At 38.9% G+C, this 27,905-nt stretch overlaps 1 protein-coding gene across 1 annotated transcript; it reads right to left on the bottom strand.

Moving 5' to 3' along the window:
• Positions 1 to 1,709: 1,709 nt before the first annotated feature.
• Positions 1,710 to 23,498, bottom strand: ERMP1 (endoplasmic reticulum metallopeptidase 1). The gene is made up of 15 exons (XM_027709788.2): positions 22,863 to 23,498; positions 21,854 to 22,155; positions 18,353 to 18,480; positions 17,889 to 17,994; positions 16,870 to 17,016; positions 15,228 to 15,320; positions 13,652 to 13,864; positions 12,497 to 12,717; positions 8,471 to 8,645; positions 7,824 to 8,014; positions 7,078 to 7,230; positions 6,364 to 6,566; positions 5,528 to 5,643; positions 4,766 to 4,929; positions 1,710 to 3,985 (listed from the first exon to the last, which is right to left on the bottom strand). The coding sequence occupies exons 1-15, from the start codon at positions 23,147 to 23,149 to the stop codon at positions 3,821 to 3,823; spliced, it is 2,664 nt and encodes an 887-aa protein (XP_027565589.1). The 5' UTR covers positions 23,150 to 23,498; the 3' UTR covers positions 1,710 to 3,820.
• Positions 23,499 to 27,905: the final 4,407 nt, after the last annotated feature.

Below are 27,905 nucleotides of genomic sequence, written 5' to 3'. Positions count from 1 at the left end.
AAACCACAGACACAAGGCACCTAAAAAAAAAAGTCGAGGACTACCCCATCCCCACAGAAAAAAACAACATCCCCAGATAAACCATGCATGGTTACTTAAGTTGACCTGCATACCTACTGGCTTTGAAACTTGTGTTTGTTCCAGTCTTAGAGTGCATGCATTGTTCCTTTTCAGATTAACTACTGCTCATTTTTAAGACTGATTCTTGCAGCTTTCTGAAAGTGAATTCTTAAAAAAACCCTTTTGTTAATGGCCCATGATTCTTGACACCCTGCTTGAAATAGAGGTAGCAGGACTGGACCTTCCTAAACTGGCCTGTACTTCCTGCTCAAGATAGAACTTGACACTTGGTGTGTTCTCAAGCTGCACCCACAGCTCTGACATAAGCATTGCATGCTGCAGCCCAACAGTGAACAGGGAGCCTGGCTAATTTCTAGGACCAATTCTAGGACCTCCAAGACTGGAACAGATTTTCATGAATATTGAGAATGAATGTTCTGTTTTCAAAATGGAAGTTGTGGTTATGTAAATTGATACTAAGACAAGAGTTTTGTGACAGAACATTGGTAAGAAGACGTGCAAGATCAGTAAACCTTTTTCCACCAAGACTGCATATCAAGTTTAAGGTGGGTCACCCTGCAGGCTCATTCCAGATAATTACCAAAAATCAGATTAGGTTTAGCTCTCAAGGGAAAAAAGTACTGAACAGCTTTGCCATGCAGGCTAACTCATCATTAGCTCTGTCCCATATGCTGCAATTCGCTCTGTATAGACTTGTTAGATCTTGTTTGTTTGATTAGTGTTTTTCCAGCTTGCTTGCAACCCAGCCTAGATTAACAGGCAGTAAAGACAGGTCTTGCTCTTGCAGAACTCAGTGTGTGATAGCTGAAATTCTCCTGTTCGTTGCACCTATCCCAACACTTTCTTTCTTCAAATGCATACTTCTACTTGACAGGCAACTTTGAAAGTATGGCGACACACTTTAATGATGCATTAGATTGTATAACCACAACATGTACAGGCCTCCTTTGCTTAAATTGATAAAATGCTTTGCTGAAATTGGTAAAATCCTTAGTATTCAAAGAGCTTCAGAAATACGTATGTTAATAAAGAACATAATAAATTTTCAAAGCCACCTAAAGTCAGAGAAGAACAAAATAGTAAAAGCAATTTAGAAGAGGTTGTGGATGTAAATTGTTTCAGATGAATACAGGAAAACTCTAATCAGCCATCTGTTTACTGCCCCCACTAAGAATAAATGATTTTTCTGCTCCCTGCCCTTCTATCCTTAAAATTATTATCTGCTTGCATTTTTTACTCTTCACACAATGCTGTTTTATGAGAAATAAACAGTAGCAGAAGATTAGACTGCTTGTAATCAATGAGGAAGCAGATGGACACAGAACCAGCAAAATTTTCCATCCTGTTTTTCTATTTGTGATCAGCAATAAATCTACTCTCAACCATCAATTTTGCAAAGAATACTTAGCTTTGCTACCAGTGACTCTTCCATATCTTATTTAAAGAACCACCTTCCTCTCCAGAAAACCATTAGGGCCCCCATTTTAACTTTTCTCAACTCAGATGACTCTGACATTCCTTGGCCATCATGCTTATCTTCCACACAGCTCTAACTCTAGCTGTCTTAACACTAGCATCACTTAGCAGTATTTCTACCCCAAGCTCAAATAAAACATTAGTGCAATGAATAAGAACAACTCAAATATGCCTTTAATCATGCTAAAAATCAAGTTTCACTAATCACGTTTTGCTTTTATTTACAAAGACAGAAATTTGCAACAAACCAGACATACCTCATAATTAAATTATTTAAGAAGGGTTAAATCCTGAGACAGCAAAAGTTATTGCTTCACTGAAGTTTCAGAAATTGCCAACAGGCATTTTTGTATTTTTGGCTCCCAGTATGAATTCTTCACACAGCACTATTTCAAAGCTTTAAATCAGGCAAAACACAAAAATGAAAACTGAGGAAGACAGTAAGTACCAGTGCAGCCTTAGTTAAATAGCTGTGCATCAGCTAGAGAGTACAGTACAAGACATTTGTTGAGATTCAAGACACAAGAGTTTTAGTTCATAACTCTGATTTTCAAATCACTAATAGCACTTTTAAATAATATAGGGATTGTAGTTTCAAATCAGATACAATCAAGTGAGTGATGATTAATGCACATTAATGTAGAAACCTACTGGTTTTTAGTGATAACCAGTTCATTATGATTACAGTAATTAAACCTCTTACTCTAGTCCATGAGTCAGTTGACAATCTTTGCGAATGTCCCTTGCAACAAATGAAACTGGTTGTTGCCACTATCATGCACAATTACAGAAAAATTTGAAGGAAAAATACCCAACGGGAGAGCTGTCATCCATCACAGCTCACACAAATTAACCGTCACATAGTTTTCTTTCATGTGCCCTGTAAACTTACCAGTACTATCATGTTTTTACTTGAAATGATGATGCATGCACAAAATCTGCTTTGCATGACATTAGGTAATACTCATGCAATGAACAAAACACTGTAAAATTTGTAGTGTGGTATTGATGTAGCCAAATGTTTTATATATAGTTTGGAAAAAGAAAGTAAGTTTCTTCAGATACACAGAGTTCTTTGAATTTCAGAAATTACCATTAATTATTAACGACTAAAAAAACCCAAAAAACCTGGTATAAAAAAAAAGATGTCAGTAGCTTCTGATTTCAAAGCTTGTCAATTAAAATCGGAAGATACTCTAAATCACTCATAGTCATTTATAAAACCCATCCTGTGAAAATAAGAGAAATCCAGAAATATTAGACATCTTTTTAAGATTACTCTTTTAGGTATTTTTCCTTATGGAAAGCAAACCTTATTTTAAGAAACAGTTAAAGGTATTAGCAAAGTGCAATAATGTCACACTACCGAAAGTCTCTCCAGAGGAGATACCAAAATAAGCCAATTCTAATAAATTGGAAGGTAACTTTAAATTTAGAGTAGATTAATTATAAGACATCCACATAAAGGAGTGAGCACTTACATATGAAAGAGCAAGTCACATGCTCATGTGCTGAGACTGAAAGATCCCAATAGGAACAAAAACACAAGATGATAATTAGGTCGAACTTACCCACTCAAGCTGTAACAGTGAGGAGACAGAAAAAATGGTAGGAACTAAGTTTTTTAACAGAAACATGTAATTTGGATGGATGGATGGATGGATACATAGACAGATAGACAGACAGACAGATAGACAGATAATTACCACATTCCACATAGGACTGATTTTTCTGCATTGTGCATTTGCTAAGGAGTGGGAATGCAACCTGCACAAGCGCTTAGCTTTCAGTGACTTCATCCAGTGACAAAAGCAATGTTTAGGACTTTGCCACCTCTGTCGCCCCACCAAGGGAACAAGCATCTTTTAGCTGAAGATCTGAGTTGAATAGGACGGATAGGATTGGTAGGTGATACTCCATATATAGGTGAAGTACACTTATATTTCACATAGCATCAGAATAATTCCATGAAGCCTTCCCATTACAGCTGCCACTAAGTGCAGTTTTCATTTTAAAAAACCCACTAGTCAAACTGCCACTTCAGTGGAAGAACCAAGGTGAACTGCATTCACATTGACACAAGTACCATTATATATATCCCCAAGAGAGCAGTAGTCTTTAAACAGTCAAACTGCCAAAGAAACACCATTTGTTGCTGAAGTACTTTAAATTCTTGTTGAAGTCTCTGGCATCTTGTTAGAAAGTGCTTGCCACAACTGTTTTCTGCATCAGAGATAGCCCTACTTGCCCTGCAGCATTGCTGTCAAAAGACAAAAAGGTCGTAAGTGCAGGACCAACCAGAAGAAAACGTCCAGTTTGGAAACCTCTCCAGTAAGGCATAGAGTTGAGGTGACTTTTGATCTTCCCCAAAAAAGTAATGTGCTGCTATGGCGAGGGAGACTATTCCATCAGAATGCTTTTCTGGGGTCTGAAAGTGAGAAAAGGACAACACAGCCTTTACGATTGTTTATGGCTTTTAAATGTAAGGTCAATCCAGATGCACTTTTCTACAGGCAGTATCTATGCAACAAACTTCATCTTGCAGTTCTTAGTCCTATATGTTAAAATACTTCCTATCTGCAACATATCAATCTGATTACATGATGAGTTCAATTTGAAATGAACTGGCAACTAGATATTTAGATCACAGTGTCTCTGACATGTGTCACAACTTTGAGTGCTCCAACTTCAATGTTTGTATCTGTCTGTTTTGCTGACAAATCAAGATATGGACTCCAACACACTATTTATACTGATCTTTCTACTGTCAGTCCTGAGGATGTACAGCCTTCTCTGCACAGCTTTGCCACTATCAGCCTTGCAAAGCTTGTCACACTCAAGACTCATGTCTGCCTTTACTGAGTACCCTCAGAGGGACTATTTGGCAAGTGTTTAGACTGCCTGATGCAGGAAGGAAAAAGGGACTTTCTGAACTTTCAAAGATTATTTTAGTATTTACTCAAAGACCATGAAGACCAGGAAAATATTCTCCCCTTAGTTGTTGGGCAAGTTAGTGGACTACTCATTGAAAATACATGTGAGCTGACATATAAAGATGACATACTAAAGGGGGGACACTAGAATTAAGGTCTATCAAATAAAGCGAAGCTTTAGGAAGTCATTATGACATTTTTCACATAGAAATGCAGCAGTGGTGACAGGAGGGCAGACCAAGGCATCACTGGGTTTCCAGCAGCCACATACTCACCGTCAGCTCTACCCAGAAGTGCCAGGGTGCAGCCTGCAGCCCATGGGAGTAAAACACAAAGTAGTCTCCTCCTATGCTAGCAACCGGTGTGCCATCCCCGAGAGACCAGCTGGACAGAGCCGACCCTTCGTGTGGCCGAACGTACAGAGACATGTGACTTGGGCCTGCAGAGACAGAGATACATGTCTGGATGTATCAGCACATAGAAGCAGAATAACCACCTCTTCTCCTACATAACAGCACGTTATCTGTGTGTTACTACTCATGTCTTTCAAAATATGATACAACTGTCTTCTCTACAGAAGAAGCTTCAATTTTTTATAATCATTGAGATAAAGGAGATGATGATGGAGCAGAAGAATATAAGACTATATGTAATATAAATATAATACAGTCCTATAGTGTGTATATATATGTGTGTGTGTGTGTATGTGTGTGTATATGTATATATGTATGTGTGTGTGTGTATATACACACTACATATACTAATAGAGAGCTATAAAATGGACTTTTAGAAAGGACCTGCTGTAAAACAATCAAGACTTACTCATGACAGACAAGGTCATTATTCCCAGAAATAAGAACTGCAACACAACACCCAGAGGTTCCAGTGTGTTAGGAAGCTGAATTAATTCATGTTAATCTCACAAAGCTCACTATCTTGGGAATGGCACTAAAACCTGCAGTACTGCAATCAAAGCCTGATCTATTATGAGCATAAAAATAAACACAAATCATAGACCAGAAGCTTCAGTCACTCACCAGATACTTCAAAGCTTAACCTCACAGAGTTCAAGGGCATCAGCTCCTTGGACAGAACTTTAAATTGAATGGGGCTTCTTGGCAAAATTTCTGGAGCAGGAAGATACCAGTTTTTCCTGCAGACAAAAAAAAAAGTTTCAAGTTATTCTCAGTGCAACACCCTGAGGTACTAAACATCAGAAACCAACTATATACTGTATAGTATAGCTGCCTGTGCTGCTACTAAATGAAATATTCGAAAGCTACTGATTCTAGCAGAAGGCAGATAAAATCAGCAGCTTGTGGCCAGACAAATATTTAAAGGGTGTATTAATAGGAAAACAGTCACCAGTGTATTCATTCATTACCTTAATTTACCTTAATTTACAAAACAAATAAGAAAGAATATTTGCACCTTCAAACTGCTACACTTTCACTCACAAGATTCTTGGGGTATGAGAAATAGTCACAGCAGCTGGTTTTCTTCTGTGGAGACCTGGTACTCTAAACATCCTCTGTTGCCAGCTGGGGTGAAGGGGGCAAGAAGGGAGGAGACATACATACTCCTACTGTGAACTGCCCTTCAGAAGGCACCCCTTCACCTTTTTTTCCATTGTTGCTTACATCCATTTTCCACAAGTCAACTTCTACAGCTCCTGCAGCAGACCCAGTAATTTCTTGCAGACTCTGTCAGAAGACACTGCACCTAAGCAGAAGTCTGCCTTCTGAAGAGGAAGAATTATTTACTTTTAGACTGAGATTAGCCTTGCTTTTTCTTCCCTTACACAAGCAAGATTGCATAAACAACCAAAGTGCTTTGCAGTTAAGTGCTCAGGTGAAGCAGAGTTCACACCAACCGGAACATGAAATGCACTGGCAGAATCCAAGGAAGGCCACAGAAGGGAGCCTGCTCCTCGCATGGAGTTCTAATAGTGTCATTAATTTCAGGTACGTGGGGAGTTATGTGAGATATTCCATTATAATCAAATCCATTAATCCATATACCAGCATCACTTTTAACCACATTTCCATCTAGATCATGAAATCTTCTGTTTGTGTGCTAGAAGAAAAAAAAAACAAAAGCAATATGATGGAGCCTGCAGCATCTGCAAGAGTCAGAGGTAACTTTGAAATATCCTCTGTGTCAATCCTTAAGGTCTACTGCATTTTCAGTATGCACTGAGAACATATCTAAGTATTTATGAATATAAATACAAGAATTACTCAGATCAAAAACATACCATGAAAACACATTCAGAATGTATTAGCTCACCTCCCATGACTTTTTAAATTACCACTGTTCACTCAATTCTCCTACTTAACACCCCCTAAAATACCCTGCTTTTCTGACGGGGTTGAACCGAACACTTAGACTGAATAAGAGAAACTTAACAGCAATTCTTTCAAATCCAGGAATAATCATTAGAGCTTTTAAATCAAGCAAGAAAGGAAAGGTTACTTTTTTCCTGGGGTGGAAGAAGTGGGGGAAGTTAAAGTTTGAAGTTAAGTTTGAAAAAAACAAACACTCTTGCAACCAACAGAGGCAATACGACATGGAAAGCTTTTCTTACCTGGAGAAAGACTCGCTTAGGTTTTGGATTAGCTGCATCTGAACTGTAAGGAAAGAAGATTCCACTACAAACGAGAATGAGAGTGACTACAAACACAGTAGTTAAAGTTACTAGCGTCGTTTTTGTACTTTTGACAAGGTAAATGAAGTTAACCTAGAGAATAAAAAAAACAGCCCAGTTATAAAACTGCAAGACTTAAGACACTACTTGTATAACTCTAAAATTCAACTATGGAACTGAAAGTACATTAAAAAAAATAGTTGCAGGTATCACTCTACTTCTTTGTAAACTCAGTATTTAAAAACAAGAGAAAAAAGTGAGTTACTTCCTGGAGCTTTCAAAAATTTCCAATTTTTAAAACACCTGCCAACAAAAAAACCCCAAACTAGAACCTTCCCAGGTTCTATGGCAGCACAAAAAAAACCCAAATCTGAGAATTCTTTTTGAAGTGTTGTGTATGTATTGTTCAGGCACAAACTACATCTAAATGAATGCCTGCTCAAAATTCACCATCACATTTCATATATTACACCAATCTTTACTACATCATCATATAGCAATGTAAGCCCTGCTTTAATGACTAACACAAAATGTGGAATCTTTGACGTGTTTTGGAGAACCTTCCTGTAAGATTTAAGATACTGTCTAATTATCATTAACTTCTAGTACTAATTAAGAAAAATTTCTTATTCTAAACTCTAGAGAAAGTTTAAAGGTTTTAAACAACATTTACAAATTCTACTTACAAAATAGGATGACAGTATCATAGTGAAGACCACAATAAATCCTGCCAATACCATATCTGGTGGAATTTCTGAACCACTTCGTCCCATGACAGGTGTAAACATTTCAAATACAGTCCAGCTAAGATACAGCATATATAGATAGGGAACAAACATCCCCAGCATGTACATCACAATAAACTTCATTGTGGCACCTACAGGGGACAGAAAAAAGACAAAAAGAAGTAAAAGCTCAAAAGGCCACAAACATACAGCTTTACTGATATATCCATATACTGCTGCAAGGCCCAACATGCAGTACTGATCCTCATCCCGACATGGATATAGAAAGAAAATCTCATTTTGTATAGCAAATGCCAATATAACATTCAAAACCATCACAAAACTTTTCTTGTATTACAAAAAAAAAATTAAAAAGATCTCCACATACTGTTCTATTAGCCTGAGACACAGGATGTTTTTCAGTGTATTTTTTAAAAAAAAGCTTCTCACACTTTAAAACTGTCTTTAGTTCAAGAACACTTTTTCTCATTACAAAATTGTGACAGTTAATTTGACTATTCAAATTCAACATCTGGATTTTCTTTAGCTTGAATAGGAGAGTAGGGGCAGAGGTTTTGAAATACAACCTATGCCCCACAGAACTATACCTTTTTGGTGGAATTCCTTGTGGATCATCAGCTTAGTGAGTAAAGGAAATGCTACCCATAATGTACAAATGAATGCTGAACAAAGGCCCATCTGAGTCATCACAGCTAATGCTATAGACCAAATCATCAATGAAGCATCAAAAAAAATATCTCCCAGGTACTGCTCATTCATATTCTGTAACACAAAAAGCAAATACACTTCGTTATTGAGCACGTTCCATGGATCCCATCTCATCAGAACACACAGAAAAATCCTTATTTCTTGTATATAATTGTTTTCCCTGGGCAATTTCCTGTTGACTGTATTGACAAGCACCATCTCACCATTTTCTTACCATTTAGAGTTACCCATGTGTGGCACTAAACCTGCATTATATGAGAAAACTGTTGTTTAAACATGTCTTAAAATGGCTTTTGGTGATCTCTTTGCAAACACGTGTTTCTTCTTCCCAACACCCCCCACAGCAACTGTTATCTCCCATGCAGGAATGTCCTGGGAAGGTGTCCTGAGGTGTTTCCCATTGGACCTTGTTAACCCCTTCCTGTGATTGGGTGTTCCTGTAAGCCCCTTGAGACTTCTAATTGGTTAACCTGTGATTCTCCCTAGCCCTATAAATGTAACAACCCCCAACAATAAACTCTCTCTTGCCTCCTCTCCACGTCCAGTGTACTGTCTGTGCCTACCATGGGACCATGTGGGTGCTGGGGGGAGGGGAGGGCACCTCTCCCCTCCAGGCTCGGGACCTGAAACCCCTGAGGAAACCCCTGGAGTTCCCTTTCCCCGTCCCTCAAGACGTCGGAATGGTTCTTCAGATGGAGATGGAACTAGAACTGGGCTCCACCACGTCGTGGCTGGGGAAAGGGATCCAGACCCATGAGAGCATACTTTTTTTATTATTTTTTTAAATCTGCTGACATAGCTTGAAAAAGAAATTACCTGGGCTGGGGTGGAAGAAGGAAGGGAAGGTACAAATGACAATACAAGGAATACACAGGGCTAGTGTTTCAAGTACACAGGTAAAGAGGGCCTTTTAATAAAAAACATAATAACACAGCAAATTAAAAAGTTACATAGTACTTCCGTGTGACAGAGTTACCTACAGCTCCTGAGGATCTAAACTTGCTCTTGAACAGCAGCTGTTAACAGGCTTTTATATGAGCACTAATATTAGTGCACAAATACACTGGTGCCTTTACAAGTCATGCCACAAGGTGTCACTTCAGAAGCTTGCTTTTTAAAATATGTTACTTGTTTTGAATAAAAGATATGCATAGGTGAGATAATATCAGATAAGTTTCAAAAAAAGAAGGAAGTTTAACCATCAAAAATATGGTTTGTTTTGTTTTTTTGATTTTGTGAGGGTTTTTGTTTTGGTTTGGGGTTTTTTTGTTTGTTTTTTTTAAGTTACATGGGCAATGCTACAGTGTTTGCAGTGCAAGATTCCTAACTGGAAAACCTGCTAGTAGGAATAAGGAGTGCTTGCATGAACAATGGTTATCTGAAAGCACCTAGTTCAGTTTTGGGGTGAGGGAAAAAAATAGGAGGGAGGTGAAGAAACATATGAGTTGCCAAATGTATTTCAAAACATAAAGCTTTTTAATTCCCATGTTGCTGAGCCATGATCAGGCACTGCCTCTGACAGACAAGGAAGAGATAGGATTCCAAAATTTTTATGCAACTCTAAGTAAAATGCAAGTTACAGAGGCAGCATAAACTGTGCAGTGTAGTGCAATCTACAGCATGCAAGGTTTGTGACTTCAAGGTGGCTGATCTGATGACCAGGCAATCAGTAGGCATGAAATAAATCCAGCCCCTGGAATGTCTGAACAGATAGTTAAACTACCAGCCAGCTCATCCAAAAGACTAGAAAACATTGCATCTAGTTTATAAATGGCTCACCTTTACACAACGGGTCAACACCACGCATATGTATTTGGTAACATACATGTACCAGTTAACACTTCTCCTCCCCAAAAAAACTAAAAAAAACCCACTTCCAGAGAAAGACATGATGGATCCACCCAGAACTTCTCATACAATCAAATCTGACTAAGTTCTTAAAACTTTTTAAAACATTTGGATGAAGTTGGATTTGGCTGACAACTAAGGTTTTCCAAACTCCTTGTCCAAAGCTCAAACAAATGAGCAAGAAGTAACAGCAAGATGAATGATTCAATATTACTGCACCTAAATCCTGAACCTAGCATGCTTGAGTAGTCAACTTCTGCCCTGGAACAGTGTCATCTACCAGATATCTCAAGGTCCTATTTTTTTTTAATACAAAACCATTAAACCATCATCTAATAGGAATGTTATCAGCTACAATTATTAAATTATTATGCAAGTTAAATTGCATTGGTTAGTCATAAAAAAAGAATTCTAGGCAGAACAGTTAGACAGACTGTTCATGACAAATTACAGTAATGGAAAGGTAACACACACCAAATCCTCACCATCTTGCAGGGGCCTAAATGACCTTTACCTATTGTAGAAAAGAACACAGACAACCAGAGCTCTGTTCCATCTCCAGCTGTGGTCAAAACAACTATAAATCAGAATAGTCACAGAATTTTTTAGGTTGGAAAATACCTTTAAGATCATTTGAGTCCAATCTAAACCTGGCACAGCCAAGGCCACCACTAAACCATATTCTTAAGTGCCACATCTACAAGTCACCTCCAGGTAGGTGACTCAACCACTTCTCTGTGTCAGTGCTTGATAATCCTCTCAATAGAAATTTCTCCTAATATCCAACCTGAACCTTCCCTCACACACCTTGAGTCCATTTCTCTTGTTCTATCAGTAGCTGCCTGAGAGAAGAGGCTGACCCCCACCTGGCTATAACCTCCTTTCACAGGGAGCACTAGAATGTCCTTCTCGGAGCGAGTGGACCAAAACTGAACATAAGATTTGAGGTGCAGCCTCACCAGTGGTGGGTACAGAGAGACAATCACTACCCTGGTCCTGCTGGTCAAACTACTGATACAGGCCAGAATGCCATTGGCCTTCTTGGCCACCTGGGCACACCGCTGAATCATGTTCAGCTGCTGTTTAATCAACACCCCCAGGTCCTCTTCTGCTGGTCAACTTTCCAGCCACTCTGTTCCCAGCCTGTAGCACTGCCTGGGGTTGTTGTGACCCAAGGGCAGGACCCAGCACTTGGCTTTACTGAATCTCACACCGCTGGCCTCGGCCCATTGATCCAGCCTGTCCAGGTCTCTCTGCAGAGCCTTCAAGGGAAGAGTGACTACTCAAATTTTTACAAAAGCTTCATTTAGAAAGCTCTATGCAGCACAGATTACTGTATTAGAAGAGATCATGGCAGAGGTAGAAATTCCAACAAGATATAGGAAAAAAGTTCTTTCAAGAACCATCTGAAAAAAAAATCACATTATTTGCTTAGGGTTTTATGAATATAAATGACATCACCAAAATGACACGCATAATAAAAGGACAGACTTGCACAGAGAGAGCCGGAGTTCCATGTTTTGCAACAAAATACAAATGATAAATCAGATTAAAGAAAGCATTAAAATAACGGAAGAGACATAAGGAGGTACTGTACCAAAATAAATTATTAAATACAGGGAACTTGTATTCCAAGTATATTCAGAGGCAAGAATCTCGTAAGATTCAAAGAACATTTGAGCAGACGTGTAGATTCCATAATTATCAAGAACACTGAAAAGTATCAAAAATATTCCCCAGCTGTTCTTCTGGTCTCTTATCACTGAAATGATGACAAGAAGGAAGGTGCAGATAGGACAAGAAACAGTAGCTTATATTGTATTCTACTAGGCTTTTACTTTTTTTCTGAAGTTTCTCCTAAGGTCAAGGCCGCCTTAAATCACAAAGTTCTTACCTCTCTGATTTAGTAGAGCAATCCCTATGCTTAGATGAAGCAATTTTTAGTGACATTTTAAATACTCAAACTTTTTTCATCTTTTTAATCAACCCCAAAATTAAGTCTTCAACAGCTTAAACACTACATTGCCCTTCAACATTAACAGCAAAGTCAAGCCTACCTTGTAGAAGAACTTCTTGGCCAGCATATGCACAAGAATAAGCTTAGCTGCAGCTGCACTGCCATAGAGAGACACAGAAACATAGAAATGGGTGTACCAAGAAAGAGCCCGTCCAATGACAGAGACAAACACTGCCACGATAAGCACGGCCACCAGTGTGCAGACCCAACTCGTCAGTGTCAAGCCAAATGCAGTAAATAATTTCTTCAGGTTATGAATAGCTATGAAGAAAAAAAAGGTTTTATTCAACAGTCATGTATTCTACTGCAGACTATCATCAAAATTTCAGTTACCCCATAGTTTAATTGCTTTAATATTCAAAAGAAACCTGAATGAGGAGTCCACTCCGAAGACTTCTTAACAGCATGGTCTAAACCTCTCAGTCTATTTCTTTGCATGTCTTTTTGCAGTCTTCCCCACTGCAAGATTTATTCCCAGAATACTGGTGTATTTTGCAGATTACTGTGTTCCTGATAGTAAAAATATTACTAGGGAGTCAGGGGAACCACTCTACCATTTTTAAGTCTCAAAAACAACAAAAACAATTGAAAAACTGGAGTTGCTTTTCTTGTAACTTTTTCTTGCTCCAAAAATGTTTTCTGGATTTTGAGGGGGAGGTGGTGTCGGTGTGTTTTGATTTTTTTCTTTTTAAACAGGTATGTTCCTATACATATCTGAAAAGGTCTAACTAGAAAATTTAAGTTGGTTTACACCCTTTATTAAGCTTTGTTGTCATTTTCCCCATTTATTGTCTTCTTATTTACTTCTGCCTATGGACAGGTGTTAAAGAATGATTCTGAAACCGTGTCTGAACTAACAAAGCAAAAAACAGATACTAAGTAATTTTTTTTCAATTTTCAGATTTTTAAAAGATTTCATTTTAATCTTCATGAAATGATAAGACACAAAATTGTGATTCATAAATGCTAAAAATCTAGGCCTATCACATTCTTTATCACCGTAATTATTCACAGTTGAGATATTTAAACACAAAACAACTCCTGTGGCATGCTGCACAGCTAAAATTTATTTCTGAAGCTTGGCTAAAAAGATGCCATAATGGCCTGAACACTTTTCCATCTACACTTTTTCATCTACTAACTGCTATTCGTTAAAGAGTAATGTCATTGTTTTTTTTAAAAAAGCTAGACTTACCTCTGGTTTTTGACTGTAATACTTTTTTGCTTAAGTAAATAAAAGCAATTGCTGCTGTAATATAGTTCATGATTGTGCCAATGCGAGCAGGATAAGCCAGGACAAATAAACCAAGTATATCAAAGAACACAACATTTCCATGTCGATACTCAAAAGATTTAGCCAACTTTTCTGATGTTGCTAGGTATTTTAGGACAGCTAGAATATTGTCACCTATTAAAAAAGCAGATACACAGCATAATTACATCAGGGTAAATTAGTACACAGCATTTTTTTACTAGAACTGTTCTTAAAAATTGTATAGAAATATTCTCAACAAAGACATATACAACCGATTATTCTCAAAGTGGTATCTGACAGTACACACAGCACAGTATTTTCATGAGTAATCCATACAGCTGTCACTAAAATGAGGATATTTGGGAAGCTTCATGCACTTAAAGACCATTGCAATTAAGTCAGGTATTTAGCCCGTAAGTACTTCAGTTCTGATATTTAGCACTGGACTTCAAGGCTAACCCATAGAAAAGTTTATAGTTTCCTAATACTCCTCCTTTCCTCATGGTCTCTAAGTGACACCTCCACGTTTCAATGAGTACGAGTTATCTCCCTTTCTTTCCCTACACATCTGTAAGGTAGAAGACAAGGTGGCTATTTTCCTTTGTAGCCTACAGGCACTAATCACCTTTTCCTTTCCCACAGCACAGCCAAAACACATGTAATCAAACAACAACAATTCTTCTCAACTTTTATTTTGCTTTTAGTTGACCCTTAAAAGTGCTGAAATGTCTTTTTTTGTTATCTGCACTATGTTTAGCAGAAGATGTTCTACATAACCATCATGATCAGTAAAATCGTCTTCCCAACACAAATTTAGAAGTGTTACTTTCTGTCTTGTAGCTGCATTGTTGCAAGAAAGTATTTAAAACTCTTATTCATGCTGGTCATTCTAAGCTGGCTTCTATATAAGCTTAAAGAGGGAATGGTCAAAATCCTAGAGGTATTTAGGACTGTTAGCTTTTCCAGGGAAATTAAAAAGTCATACTGTATTTTCTTTACTTCAATCTGTCAAAAAGCCATCTATGAGCACAACCTGTTGTAGAAAATAAATCCTGTTTACTCAGTCTGTGTGCTACCATGTAAGTTTGACTGAGATACGTTCTAAAGGAGAAACCTCTGTTGGCAGATCAGTCTCTATGTCACCAACTTACCCACAAGCTTCTGATGAGAAACACAACCAATAAGGCTTAGTGAGAGAAAAGGAACACAGAATGCTGAACAATCAGGTATCAGTGTTCAGGTTAGATGACAACTCTGATTTGAAAGCAATCATGAAATCTAATTAACATCACTGGATGTTGATAAAGTTTATCTTCCCAAGTAGATCATATATATTTCTTTTGTATTTAAAAGATATATATTCAGTTAATTCTTTGTTCTTTAGAACATGTACTAAACATGTACTAAATGTGTCATTAAAATTATTAATTTCTTGTAATAACAGTTTTACAGCAAAATGACAAAGCAACTACAACACTATTCTTTAGGTAAATTACTGAATTCTTAAAATACCAACCTGCTCTCTGAATGGAATCTGTTAAAATTCTGTCTGATGTGTCATATTTTGTATGATAAATGTAGCCATTTTCAATAAAAGCCAAATCTATTCCTACAGAAAGAGGAAAAGCATTTTTAAATTTATGTAATTCTAAAACCCCCAAACAAACAAGTGAAAGTCTCACATACATTTCACAGAAAATGTTGCTCTACTTTGTAGCCCAGTCATTATACTTAAAGAAACAAAATAGTCTCCTCTGTGAAAAGAATACTAACTGAGATTTCGAGTGTATTATAAAGAGAACAGTTTCAAAACATTTTAAAATATCTGTCCTTTCTACTGTACCGATTTGCATGATATTTGTACACAGCTGGAGAAACACTTGAAAACTCCAAACCATCTCAGCTTCAGAAAAGATGTACAAGGTGCTTTTCAAATGTTTACTTGCAAAACTTCAATAAATATCTACACTGAAAAGTAATAAAAAGTAGCATTGTGGAACTATAGAAACACCTTCTCAACATGTGTGTTCCTTCTACTTCTATGTGTTAACAGGTTTTCATAGAGCCAGTCTGAAAACTCTTATTTTGAAAGTCCAAATAATTTGTTGAAGTGAACAAAAACATTTACCAAAAGCCAAAGGTTATTCTGCTAGATTAGTCATACATTCACTATATCCCAATCACCTTCTCAGCTGCACATGCAAAAAGCTGCTATCTGCAATCCGAATCTTCACAATTTTGTAGGGGTTTGACAAGTTAGACCTCAATTCTACTCGTGGACAAACAGGAAACAACTAGTTCTTTAACTCAATTATTTAATTTTTATTTCATTGTTAAAAAAAAAAACAACCAGAGGTCAGTGAGAATTCATTTACCATCCAGGTATCATTCTGAACAAATAAAGAACACATTGTACAAAATTATCTACTTTATTTCCAGGCTGGAAGCATACTTTAGAAGAGTTTAGAATATGCCAGAACAACAGTTTTGTTCTAACAATCAATTCAGAAATATCACTTTTCTTGAAAGTGACTCCAATGACAACCTGTCCCAGACAACAAGGATTTTACAGAATTTTACAGTCCTTTGAGTTGTGTTCATATTTCACATTGTGTGAACATTTCACATTTTTTCCCACTGGTCGTTCTCTGCAGAATGGATAGCAAACTGTAAACAGCTTAGCAAAACTAAAAGACTTCTGTCCAGTGCTTGATTATTAAAAAAAACCAAAAAACAAACAAACCCCAAAACCAAAGAGTAATGGAAATGCATTAATGACTAAGTCACTATCTTTAAAAAAGATGATTTTCATTTATCCATTTGATACAGACATGTCATTCCTACAAACAGGTTATTAGCATCATGTACCAAAATGTTTTAAAACAGATATTTAACAGAGTGCTGTTGATTTCTGGAGTATCTTCCTGATTTTCAGGAAACTTTTCTACCACATAGTTTCTTTCTAGAAAACATCAGTTCTCAAAAAACATCCCTAGCAAACCATATGAAAAACTAAATCAAAAAACTCGTGCCTTAGGAAAAAAGCAGGAAAATTTGCCCCCAGACAAACTAAATTTGAGGACCTTCACACAGTGAACCACAGAACAGTATCCTTTTCATAAGCTTAATGTGCATTGACATCTTTCATGATAACATACCTGGAACATTGCCAAAATCCCTGTAGATACGGAAGTCTGTATCCGCTGGGATAATACCACTCTGAAATATTTCCTGTGCCACCACAGAGGCAAAGGGATGTTTGGCTGCAACTACGTATGCTTGTACCAACCAAGGGTTCTCAGGTCCTAACAAAAGATGAGCAGAAAGTTCACAGTAAACACTTTTTGAATGTCAGTTAAGGTACGCACCTTCACGGTAACAAATACAGAACACAAAGGAACTCACTGCAGTTGTAAAGCTGTTGCCCCATAGGGTATAAAATAAGTACATTTGTGCTGGCTGAGTGACTCACACTTGAGAGAAATACACTTGAGGAGAAAGAAACAAGCCGCTGTTGTCTTACGTGTTTAAGAGGCAGAGCAGGAAAGCCATCTCCCAAAACAGAACTTCTTTCTCACAAAGAAGTCAAAACCTTTAGCTGAGCTTCCAATTCATTGTGTCTGTATCACACATCAATATCATTGTTTAGAAAAAAGTCTCTGCCTTAAAGCATTAAGTACAAAGAAACAACTAAGCAGCTCCAGCAGCACAGGAAAGTCTGCAGTCTGACCAGGATGGGGCACAAGTTTAACTGTAGCCTACAAAACACGGTTTTGCTGCTTCCTGAGCAGCAGATAGAGCTCTAATGGCAACATCTCCCTGCAAAGATTTTGAAAGAACTGCTGTGAAAAATAAATAGAGCATATGAAAGTATGTGTATGTAAGACATAGGTGGTATCCAAACGTTTTTCTGCTTGTAACCTTGACATAAAATGGAAACACAACTTCTGTACTCTGTTCTACACAAGTTTCCCACCTATGAGGCAACTTCTGTCGCAGTCCTTTAGCTTACCAGTATCTAAACCTAAAAGCAATTTAATTGCTGCACAGGGTTGGGAAAAATGCATGAGGTTCTCCTATCTTTTGCTGATGAGTCACTTTCAATACTCCTTCAAGTCTACATTGTTTATTATCAAATTATCCTTATGTAGAAACTGGACACAATGCAAGCTCATACCTGTTTGAAAAACAAGTTCTTTTCCTCCTACACCTGCTGCCTCCAGGTTAATAAAAGCTCTGATTGACTTGGCCCACTCATGTTGCGTAATGAAGCCATGACTAGCCTTGACGGGAAAACAAAAAAAATATAGGTCAAATATCTACGAGACCAGCCTAAATCTTATTTTCCATCACTCAAGATTGGATATGACTGAAGAAATAACTCAAGATTTGACAAGGCAGACAACACAAGCAGATGCAGAAAATCCAAGTCTTCTAATTAAACTAATGTAGACAACATTCTTAATCTAAGTGTATTTTTCCCATTGAAATCATACACATTTTCCTGAGAATGTTAAGACTGTTATTCAACTAATATTTCAATAGGTCAAACACAAGCCTTATCTGCAGTTACTCTTTCCTTTGTTAAGAGTTTTAATACACAGCTTTTATGTGTAATTTATAATTCTGACATATTCTCACCTGCAAAATATTTTCTTCTGCACCATTAAATAAGAATATGACAGCATGCTGCAGGGACTCTGATGATTTTGAAAGTGTGTTAAGTATTTCAAGCATCACTGCACAGCTAACAGCATCATCACTGGCACCTTAAAACAATCACCAAAATAGTAAGGCTTATAACAAACAGATTTGCATCAAAAACAAGAGAAGAATAAAGTTTTATGCTATTTCAATCACTTAACCTAACTGCAGTAAAATTATGTCAAGTTTCGTGTATTTTCTGGTAGTGTATATACTTATATAAACTATTCTGTTTATACTAGTTGAAAGTAACAGCAGAAAGAAAAATAATGTTCAGAAGTAGAGCAAGTGAAGTTCAAAATATCAGATCCAATGATATTGTTCAAGAAAAGTAGACTAACCAGGTTACTGGTTAGTGAGCAAAATGATTGTTACTTATTTTCCTAAGAACAACATGAATAAACAAGAATGTAATTTATACTAACAACATACTCAAACTTTAAAAAATAAACATTCCCACATAAGTCACCCTAAAGCATTCTCTACTGTTATAACGCATTCAAGTAAGAGGACAAAACCTCAAACTAACATAAAGCTAAGATTTCAAAATAGAGCTAAGGAAATACAAGAATTTACAACTTAAGTTATACATGATAATAAAAGATTTTCATGACCAGATGCTTTTCACCATCCTTCTTTCTTTCAGAAACCCCTTTCACTCTGAGCTCAGTAATCTGTCCTCTTTGAGTTCCTCATCTAACACTATTCTAGACTTACTCTCACTCTCTCACACCTCCTCCCATGCTCTGCCATTTTTTTAAATCTTGATTAAGGATTCATCTTCTAGCCAAAGTCTCCCATTTTCCCACTTTCCTCACTTTGGTGTAAGCTGCAGCACCTCCCTACCCCACTTTAATAAATAAAATTTTGGGAGAAAACAGAGAAATTAAACCTCATTCCTTCAGGCCTCAGTTGCATATATGATGCTGACGCGCTCTGAGATGACAACAACAGTGTGGTCAGGCCTCAGCATGCTATTAGGACACACTTGTTAGTTCCTAAAAATGTTCAATTTACACATTTAAAAAAAAAAAAGGCACCTTTAACAAAAGCTTGTAAAACTTAAGACACATTTGCCCCTTCCATGAAAAGGGTATATTCCTGATACAAACATAAATCTCAGTCTAAATTTTAACCTAAGCTTATTGCATGGATTAAAAAAAATTCAGAATCTTTCCAATACACCATTCTCTATTTCTCAGAAATTAATGCCTTGTTCTGCCAAAAGCTTTCCAAAAAGACTCCCATCCCAATACCTGGTTTAAAGCCCTGACTATCACAGATTTTCCTTAATTTCACAGAATATTCTCAGTTGGAAGGGACCTTTATATTGTTACCCAAGTTTATCAGTAGTCTACTCTTAGCCACACTGAGTTCTTATACCTAACATACTGTATTGAAAAATTGGAAGAGAAGTGAGTATAGTTTCCAAGTCATTTACCTGCCTCACTGTGAAGCTATGAAAAATAAAAGTTGCTGGCTTCAACAGACATACAAATTTATGTCTGATAAAAGCAGCCATGTAGCCATAGACTATTACACAAACTCATGGAGAAAGTATCTTCTCCAAATACTCTGTATATAGCAAAACTGACAGGAGGTTAAAACAGGTTTTATGGCAAAAATCAGCAACTTGAGAAAAGCACATCATCAGTTATGTCTGGAATGATAATTTCAGGGATGTTTCTGTCTTCAAGTTTATTAAAAAAGAAACAAATAGCCCATATAAACTGAAAATTAGTACCACTAGAACAAAGACACGTGTTTTAGGACTTAAGAGTTTACGTTTTTCCTTCACAAGGAACACAAGCTTTCTAACACTAATGGTTTACTGAGTTTTGTTTCACTCATTTTGTATGCAGCACATTATATTTTATGATCTGATTTTCAAGTATAGTATTAACTGACCAATAAGTAATGCTGCTTCTGGGTAAAAATCCAGTTTTGGTAAAGAAAAATGGCCTGTAAGCAAATAACTAAGAGAAATACAGAAGAATAGAAAACAAAGAGAAAACAATAGAAAACCTTGCTTAGGTTATGTGCAAGGGACACAGCAAGAAAATGAAAGACAGAGCACCTCCTCACTGTTGTAAAGGGCTAGGCTGCTTTGTGATTAAGGGCAAGCACACAGGCTGGTTTCTAGCTCCTCCGCAGATTTCTGTAAAATCCTATACAAGTCAGTAATATTTTTTGGTGCTTCTGTGCAAGGTTGGTGAAGTACTTTACTGTCTGAGTAACTGTTAAGAAAATAATTGATGTAGACATAATCCTGTCTTACAACCCATAGAAATGGACACACAGTTTACACAGGGCATGAATTTAAAGACCGTTTTCAATAATCATAGTATTATACTTGTGAAATATTCTTTCCAAGTTCCACATCCTGTAATTAGCATCTCTGCAATTTATAAATCACAGAGCACGTATAATAATCATGCGGTTATTAGGCTTAATTTGAAAACTCATGTCACCCAAATGTGGTTGAGGAGAAAAGGAAGTTCTGTATATTATTTGTTGAGAGAAAAAACACAGGAGGAGTACAGTAAATGCTTTGTTTCTCTAGCTAATACTCAACTGTTTTCTCAATAATGAAGACTATTTGTATGTGCTAAAGAACAGAAGGTCTACCGCCCAAAAATAAAATATTATGTGGCATATAAATTAACAAACTCCAGTAAAAGCTGCACTGTTGGTGAGATCTGTGGGTGTTTTTCGACTGTAATAATAGGCACACATGTGTGGCTGACTGTTACAATAAACTTTGTGCAATCTTTAGATCTCTACCTTTCTGGCACTGTTAAAAGCACGAACATACAAAGCTCGCTACACCCTTGCTGAAATAATTATTCAACAGGATTATAATATATAAGAATCTAGAGGAAGGAAAGTAAGAGAGGATGCAACAGTGACAGTGAAACTAGTAGCGAGAGATGTACACACTACCAAGGCAACAGTACCCTAACCTTTGATCACTACAGTCTTTAGAGGCAGAAGCTTTGAATGCAAAAAGGAAAAAAACTGGCACAGCTTAAGCATATCAGACAAAAAATCTGAGACACCAGCAATGGGAGGGGAAAATATGGACTTTTTAGTGGGGGTGGACAGAGTCACTGGCACAAAGCATCATGTGAAAGACAGGATTAGATCAGTACAGAAGTATGAAAAGACCTGAATGACAGGTGGAAGCAGCACATGAACTACATGCATAAGCAGAGAAATCTAAATACAGCATCTCTAATTTGCTGCCTAACAGAAAGTGAGAGTGAAATCCTGAGTTAAACAGGATCAACCTGTCACTCTAAACAATGAGCCTCACTGAGATCAAGTAGACCAGTTGACACATGCAGTATTCTAATACGGCTACTTGGTATGAGAAAACAAGCCAAGCTCTGTGGCTCACGTAACACATGGAAAAGCAGAATGAACACGTGGACCTACCAGGGGTATTTGGTACAGAATCAAAGTGGCAATTGGATAATACTGCATGCTCAGCTCCACTTCGAGGTTCCAGTTTCACTATAACATTGGTTATGTTTGCATAGTAACTAGTAAAGCCTCCTAAAAAGTCAATGCTGAAGGAGCCTGTGGGCCTCTGTATGTCTACAGATATCTTGTGAGCATCTGTACTTTCTCTTGCTATTCCCCTAATTTGTTCTAAGAGGTAGTTAACTGCAAGAACTTCATTTTCTGGACTTCCAACTGTTCTGGGCCCAATTGCTGTTATGTTGTCAAGGTATTCCCTGTAAGACATAAATTAAAAATTCAGCATCAACAAGTTCAACATTTAGTAATGTTATCTACAACTGCAGCATTTTTGTACATTATTCTATTTCAAAACTCAAGCAGAAGAGACTAAAGCCAATTCGACAGTAACTAGCCAGGATGTTCAGGATCACAATGGTAATGGGCATACAGACTGACCTTTACTCAGGGCTCCTTATCTTATCTATCACGATATTAAACCAAACTATTTGTTTTCTGGTTTGAACATATCAACCCAAAAAGAAGCAAAAGGGTAAATGAGAAGCCAAAGACTTTAGCGTGGTTCTGCATATGCATACATGCCCTTCCCCCAACGTCCGAATAAACACGTTTTCGTTAAGACTTACATCTGACATAAACACTCTAATTCTGAAATTACAGTATTAGAAAGTTTTATAGTTCCCGGCGTCTCGGTGACACACCAACTAAAGATCTGCAAAGCAGCTTTCCCAGAAACCGCGCACTACTCAAGACTACCAGAAATAAAGCATGGGGGACGCACTGCTTCATCAGCGCCAGCCAGCACCTTTACGGGGGCTGAAGCCTCCACGCTGTCTGCACCTTTCTGCCAGCGCTCAACCGAGCTTCGAGCTCTCTCCCGGGCAGAGCACGACACGACCCCCCCGACAGGGACCCGACCCAGCCCCGCCGCCCTCTCTTCCTCCCGCCGGCGGCTCCGCCGTACCTGGCGCGGGCGGCGCTGAAGTCGCGGGGCCCGGCGGCGGCGGGCGGGCTGCTCAGGAGCTGCCGGTGCGACACCTGCGCCAGCGCCCGCAGCACCAGCAGGTACAGCAGCACCAGCGGCGCCCCCCGCGCCTCGGGCAGCGGCAGCAGCGGCCGCCGCCGCGGCCCGCCCCGCTTCTTGCCGCCCGCGCCGCGCTCCCCGTCCTCCCGCGGCGGCGGCTGGCGGCGGTCGCGCTGTGCGGCGGTGGCGCGGAGCCGCCACACGGCCGTGTCCCCGCTGCGCTCCATGGCCGCGCTGTGCCCGCCGCGCAGCCGCGCCGTACGGGCACGGAACAGGGTCAAACCGCGGCCCGGCCCCCGCCCGGCGCGGCGGGGCGGCCCCCGCGCTCACGTGGGTGCGGGGCCGCGGCAGCGCCCGCCCTGCGGCCCGGCCGGGGCACGGCGGTGGCTGCGTCTGCGTCACACAACCACAGGGTGGGTCAGGCGGGAAGGGACCACAGTGGGTCATCTGGTCCAACCTCCCTGCTCAAGCAGGGTCATCCCAGAGCACATGGCAAAGGATTGCATACAAGTAGTTCTGGAGTATCTCCGATGAGGGAGACTCCACAACCTCTCTGGACAATCTGTTCCAGGGCACACTCACCCACACGGTAAAGAAGTTCCTGTGTATCAGTTTCTGCCCGTTGCCTCTTGTCTTATTGCTTGGCACCACTGAGAAGAGCCTGGATCCAGCTTCTGGACACACTCCCTTCAGTTACAGTCATTAATGACGTCACTCTCAGCCATCTCTTAAGGGTGTACTGGCCCAGCTCCCTCAGCCTTTCCTTGTAAGAGAAATGTTCAGTTCTTCAATCACTCTTCTTGCTCCTTGCTGGACCCGCTCCCGGAGCTTCACGTCTCATTCTGAGGAGCCCAGAACAGGCCAGTGTAACCTGGGCCTGAGTCCGGTGACACACTACAGCTGGGAAGCCCTCAGTGGTGGTCACCTGTGGAGCGTGGTGGCCTGGCAGCAGTGGAGCCCTGAGCCCTCTGTCCCACCGAAGCACTGGGATGAGCAGCCACCTGGCCCTGCTCCTGACTGAGGAGCGCCCCACGCATTGTGTGGTGCATCGCCTCTCTTGCAAAGCATGCAAGGCTTTTCCTGGTTTCACAGCTTTTTTTGGTTGTTTATTGGTTTGTTTGTTTTGGTTTTTGTTAAAACAGAGAAGAAAGTTCATGAAAGTAGTGGCAGTGCCACGTGGCTGAGCGGCAGAGTGCCACAGGCCAGCATACCAGGTGGGAGGGGTGGTGAAGCCTCACAGACATAAGTCACAGCATTGGCAGTGCTCACAGAGTTCCCCCTCCACTGCATTGTATCCTTGGCATTGCATAGCTATAGCACTCCCCAGAATGGAGCTCAGGTAGCCTGGGGTGAAGGGCAATAGCTCCAGGAGGTGCTAGTTAATGGCTGCTTCCAGTGAACTCGTGGCAAGGAGAGCACCTGGGAGGATGGAGGCCCAAGATGTGACACAGACTGTCATCACTCACATGGCTCTCCATACTCTGCGAGGGTGCACGCTGCTGCCTGCTCTCACACTGCCTCTGAATGACGGAACAGAGCTGTTCAGTGGTCGTTTTTCCTATCTTTATCGTACTGATTTGCAACGTACTTTGCTACTCCTGAGGATGTCCTAAAAGATACTTGTTTCTTGTTGCTCTGTGACATAATGAGGAAATTACGAAATATGTAATGGCACGATCCAGAGAAATGGCTGATCCAATAAATCCAGTGATGCAGATGAACACTGAACATTTCTGCTTTCTAGCATACCCCTGTGTTGCCAAATGAAAGCTCACAGGAGTTGCAATACTCTTTGGAATGAAAAAGTCTGAAAGAGTGGTACACTGAAATGTGGTGACTATGCTCTTTGCACACCTCAGGTGCTTTAGTAAATTTCCATACTCAGGCTTAGTGAGTTTTCTCATTTGCTTCACGCGCCCTCAGTACACACAAGATTATTGCCGACAATTTATGATTTACAGCTTCTATGATCCCAAAACATACGTCTAGGCTGAGATTTGATTTATTCTGTTTTGTTCAGTTTTTTTTCCTCTCTGCTTTTGTTTCACTTACCTGTGTTACCTCTCTCTTCACAAACAGACAAACATACCTCCAGATTAGGTTCTCAAAAGTAGATTTTACATTAGAAACCAATATAAAAAATTTCTTTCTAAATGTTTTCTTAAAACTACAAGCGCATAATTACTCCAGCAAAATGCTTGCAACACAAATAATAATAAAAAAAAAGTCAAATGTAACCCCCCCCAAATATAATGGAATGGAAACTGCCTTTTGAAAATGTCATACTAATAATAGGTAGGATATTAAAGTAGTATTACTAATATACATAAGAAAATACATTTTTAAAAAACAATGTGGCCTGATATTGAGTGTAGATCTCTATTTCTCCTTTAAAATTCTTCTTAGGTTTGAAGCTGTATAGAGAAGGCAATCAAAGAATCAAATATGGACTTTCATATTTGATTTCTTGTATCATATCAGTGCTAATGTACTGGGGGCCACCACTCCTGAAACACTCACATAAGCAGCTTTATGCAAGGACATTTGCTCTCCAGCAACACATGTTGCTCCATATCAATTTGACTATGCCTACATTATTGATCTGAAGGAAAATGCACAAATTGAGAAAATAGGAGCTACATATCATTTATTTCTTTTGGCTCTATGTTTACTTGAGGATTGGAACTGTAGAATAATTCCATCCTTTTCTAAGTGGTCTTTTTCCTTTAATTCTTTGGGCAACATTTGAAAATTAAATCCTCCCTCAGTTAAGGGAGGATAAGACCTGACTAAACTGATTTTGTGACAGTCATACTCTACAGGTCAAAACAACTTTTAATATTCTGTCAACTCAAAATTCAGAAGTAATCTTCTGCTTTAGATCAGAAAGACTTCTGATGTTTGTAACACCGACAGCCCTTTTATCATCTGTTCTGAGCACAGCATTTGGGAGGGCACTGTGTGATATGAATTAAGCTGGAATTATAGTGCATACATGTTTTGACATGACTGGGACATCAGGGTCAAATACATCAACACAGTGCCCTTTATTGCTCTGTTAGTCTGGAATGACCAATTTAAGATAATTGGATCTAATTTCCAAACAAATTATTCAGCATAAATTCAGTTTGACTTTATGTCAAAAAGACTGATGTTTAACCTCGTGTCTTCCAATCCAAGCTGGTTCATTTTGTCAGCTCACAAAAGAGGAAAATCCCTTGTTCACTGAGCATAAATTATACTTGTAAACCTTGTTTTAAGCAGAAAAAGTTAAAAGGCAAATCCTCATCCACAGGAACTATGGGCCTGGTTTGTTTTCTAATTTAGTAGCAAAACCAAGTTAAGCGATAGCAGGTTAACATTCTTGCTTAACAGAAAAATACAAATGTGTTTATATGTTAAAACCACAATCAGCTATTTAGGGTAAGAACTAGAACAATATCTTCAGAAAGCACTTCATTTTGATTAAAAATAAACAGTGATGAAGCATGCACCAAATAATTTGCAAATTGTTCTCATTCAAATTGTTCTCATTCAAATTTGACTTATTTGTGGTACTAATTTTGTAGCTTCAGTTTTCCATCCATTGAATCCTCTTACATCATTGACTGGTAAATTGAAAATCCCTTTGTTAGAAGATTTCTGGTCTGGTGTAGGTATTAATACATCATGATCAAGACTGCTCTTACATTCATCTTCAAGCCTGAACTTTATAAACTGTTACTTTTCCAGTCCATTCATCCTCCTAGTAACCATTCTGATGATTTCTAGTTTTTCTGTAACTCTTCTGCATTGCTAAACCAAAATGACGTGTAGTATTCCAGTGTCTACACCAGTGCCAAATACAAAGGTAAAATAATTGCTACACTGCAGGGAGATAGAGCTATTTATTTCCTTTAACATAAGCATGCTGCCACAGTTTTGAAGCAACAGTACTCTCCAGCTTTCTCTCGAATCTTTCTGTCACTGCAGCATGTTCTAGCCACCCATTCAGTGGCCCATAGCCTCTCTAACAGACAAGCTCTTGGTGAAATTTGAGTTCAGCAGGAAGCAAGAAACCCTGTGAAGAGAAGAAACCAGATTTTACATCCTGAGTTTCCAGGGCGTAGTGTATCAGCCTTTCCTATGAACACCTTGAAAATCTTGCTTCCCTGCACTGAAGGTGATGATGGACCACCGAGCATCTGAGCCTTCCTACTACAGTGGAGCTAGATCTTCACTCCTGCCTCAGGCACAGATCTATCATCTCTTCAATCATATACCCATCAGTCACTTCACTCCTATAGCCACAGTGTTGTAACTGGAAACTCATATTGAACCAATTTTCTACCCTGTCTTTAAAGTGGTTTTTTTTGTCATTACTACCAACAGTCCAGTTCCCATCCCTTAACTGTGGCCCAGCTCTCATTCTGTGTTCTACAAGCTTGGAAATGTTTGCCTTGAAAACTTGGTAAGCATTCAGTATTGCTCTGAGTCAACAGGTATTCTTCATTATCTGTCGCTATCCTAGTCTTACAAATGAAATCAGGAGGAATATTGTAAGACCTCAGTGCAGGAATCCACTATTATAAAAATACAGGACAGCTTTGTGTAGCCTGTATTCAGTTCAGATACAAGCAGCTGTTCGCTCGGAGAACTCTTCTGTGCAGGCACACTCATGCTATCAAGCAAGTTTGTGTTTCTTCTTGGACTTTGTTGCCTCACTTTATCTTAACTCCACAATATGGCATCTGTATTGTGGCATTGCATGTGGTAATCTAGTTTAAGAAAATAGCACAGGGAGTCTAATGAGCTTTTATCCCTTGATGTCTCTGCTCTCACCTGAATCCTTATAAAAATCCTTCCCAGACATCAACCACAGGACATTTAGGGCTTATTTAGCCAAACACATCCATCTCTTACCTAAGGTACAAGGACAGGAAATGCCTCATTGACACTCCAGACATACCCAAGAATTGGGCATTTTCACCTTCATCCTGTAAT

The sequence above is a fragment of the Pipra filicauda genome, unplaced genomic scaffold (genome assembly GCF_003945595.2).
Source record: "Pipra filicauda isolate LSUMZ 115617 unplaced genomic scaffold, ASM394559v2 scaffold35_size7292922_pilon, whole genome shotgun sequence".
Classification (NCBI taxonomy): Eukaryota; Metazoa; Chordata; class Aves; order Passeriformes; family Pipridae; genus Pipra; species Pipra filicauda.
The sequence above is the reverse complement of the archived record's forward strand: the minus strand, read 5'-3'. Positions and strand labels throughout refer to the sequence as shown.

Excerpts from the sequence above, each read along its gene's own strand:
- ERMP1 (XM_027709788.2), bottom strand. The coding sequence starts at position 23,149 with ATGGAGCGCAGCGGGGACACGGCCGTGTGGCGGCTCCGCGCCACCGCC. Across the intron at positions 18,481-21,853 it reads TTCTGTACCAAATACCCCTG|GTGCCAGTGATGATGCTGTT; the intron begins GTAGGTCCACGT and ends GATTGTTTTAAG. Across the intron at positions 17,017-17,888 it reads AGAACTTGTTTTTCAAACAG|GACCTGAGAACCCTTGGTTG; the intron begins GTATGAGCTTGC and ends ATCTTTTGTTAG.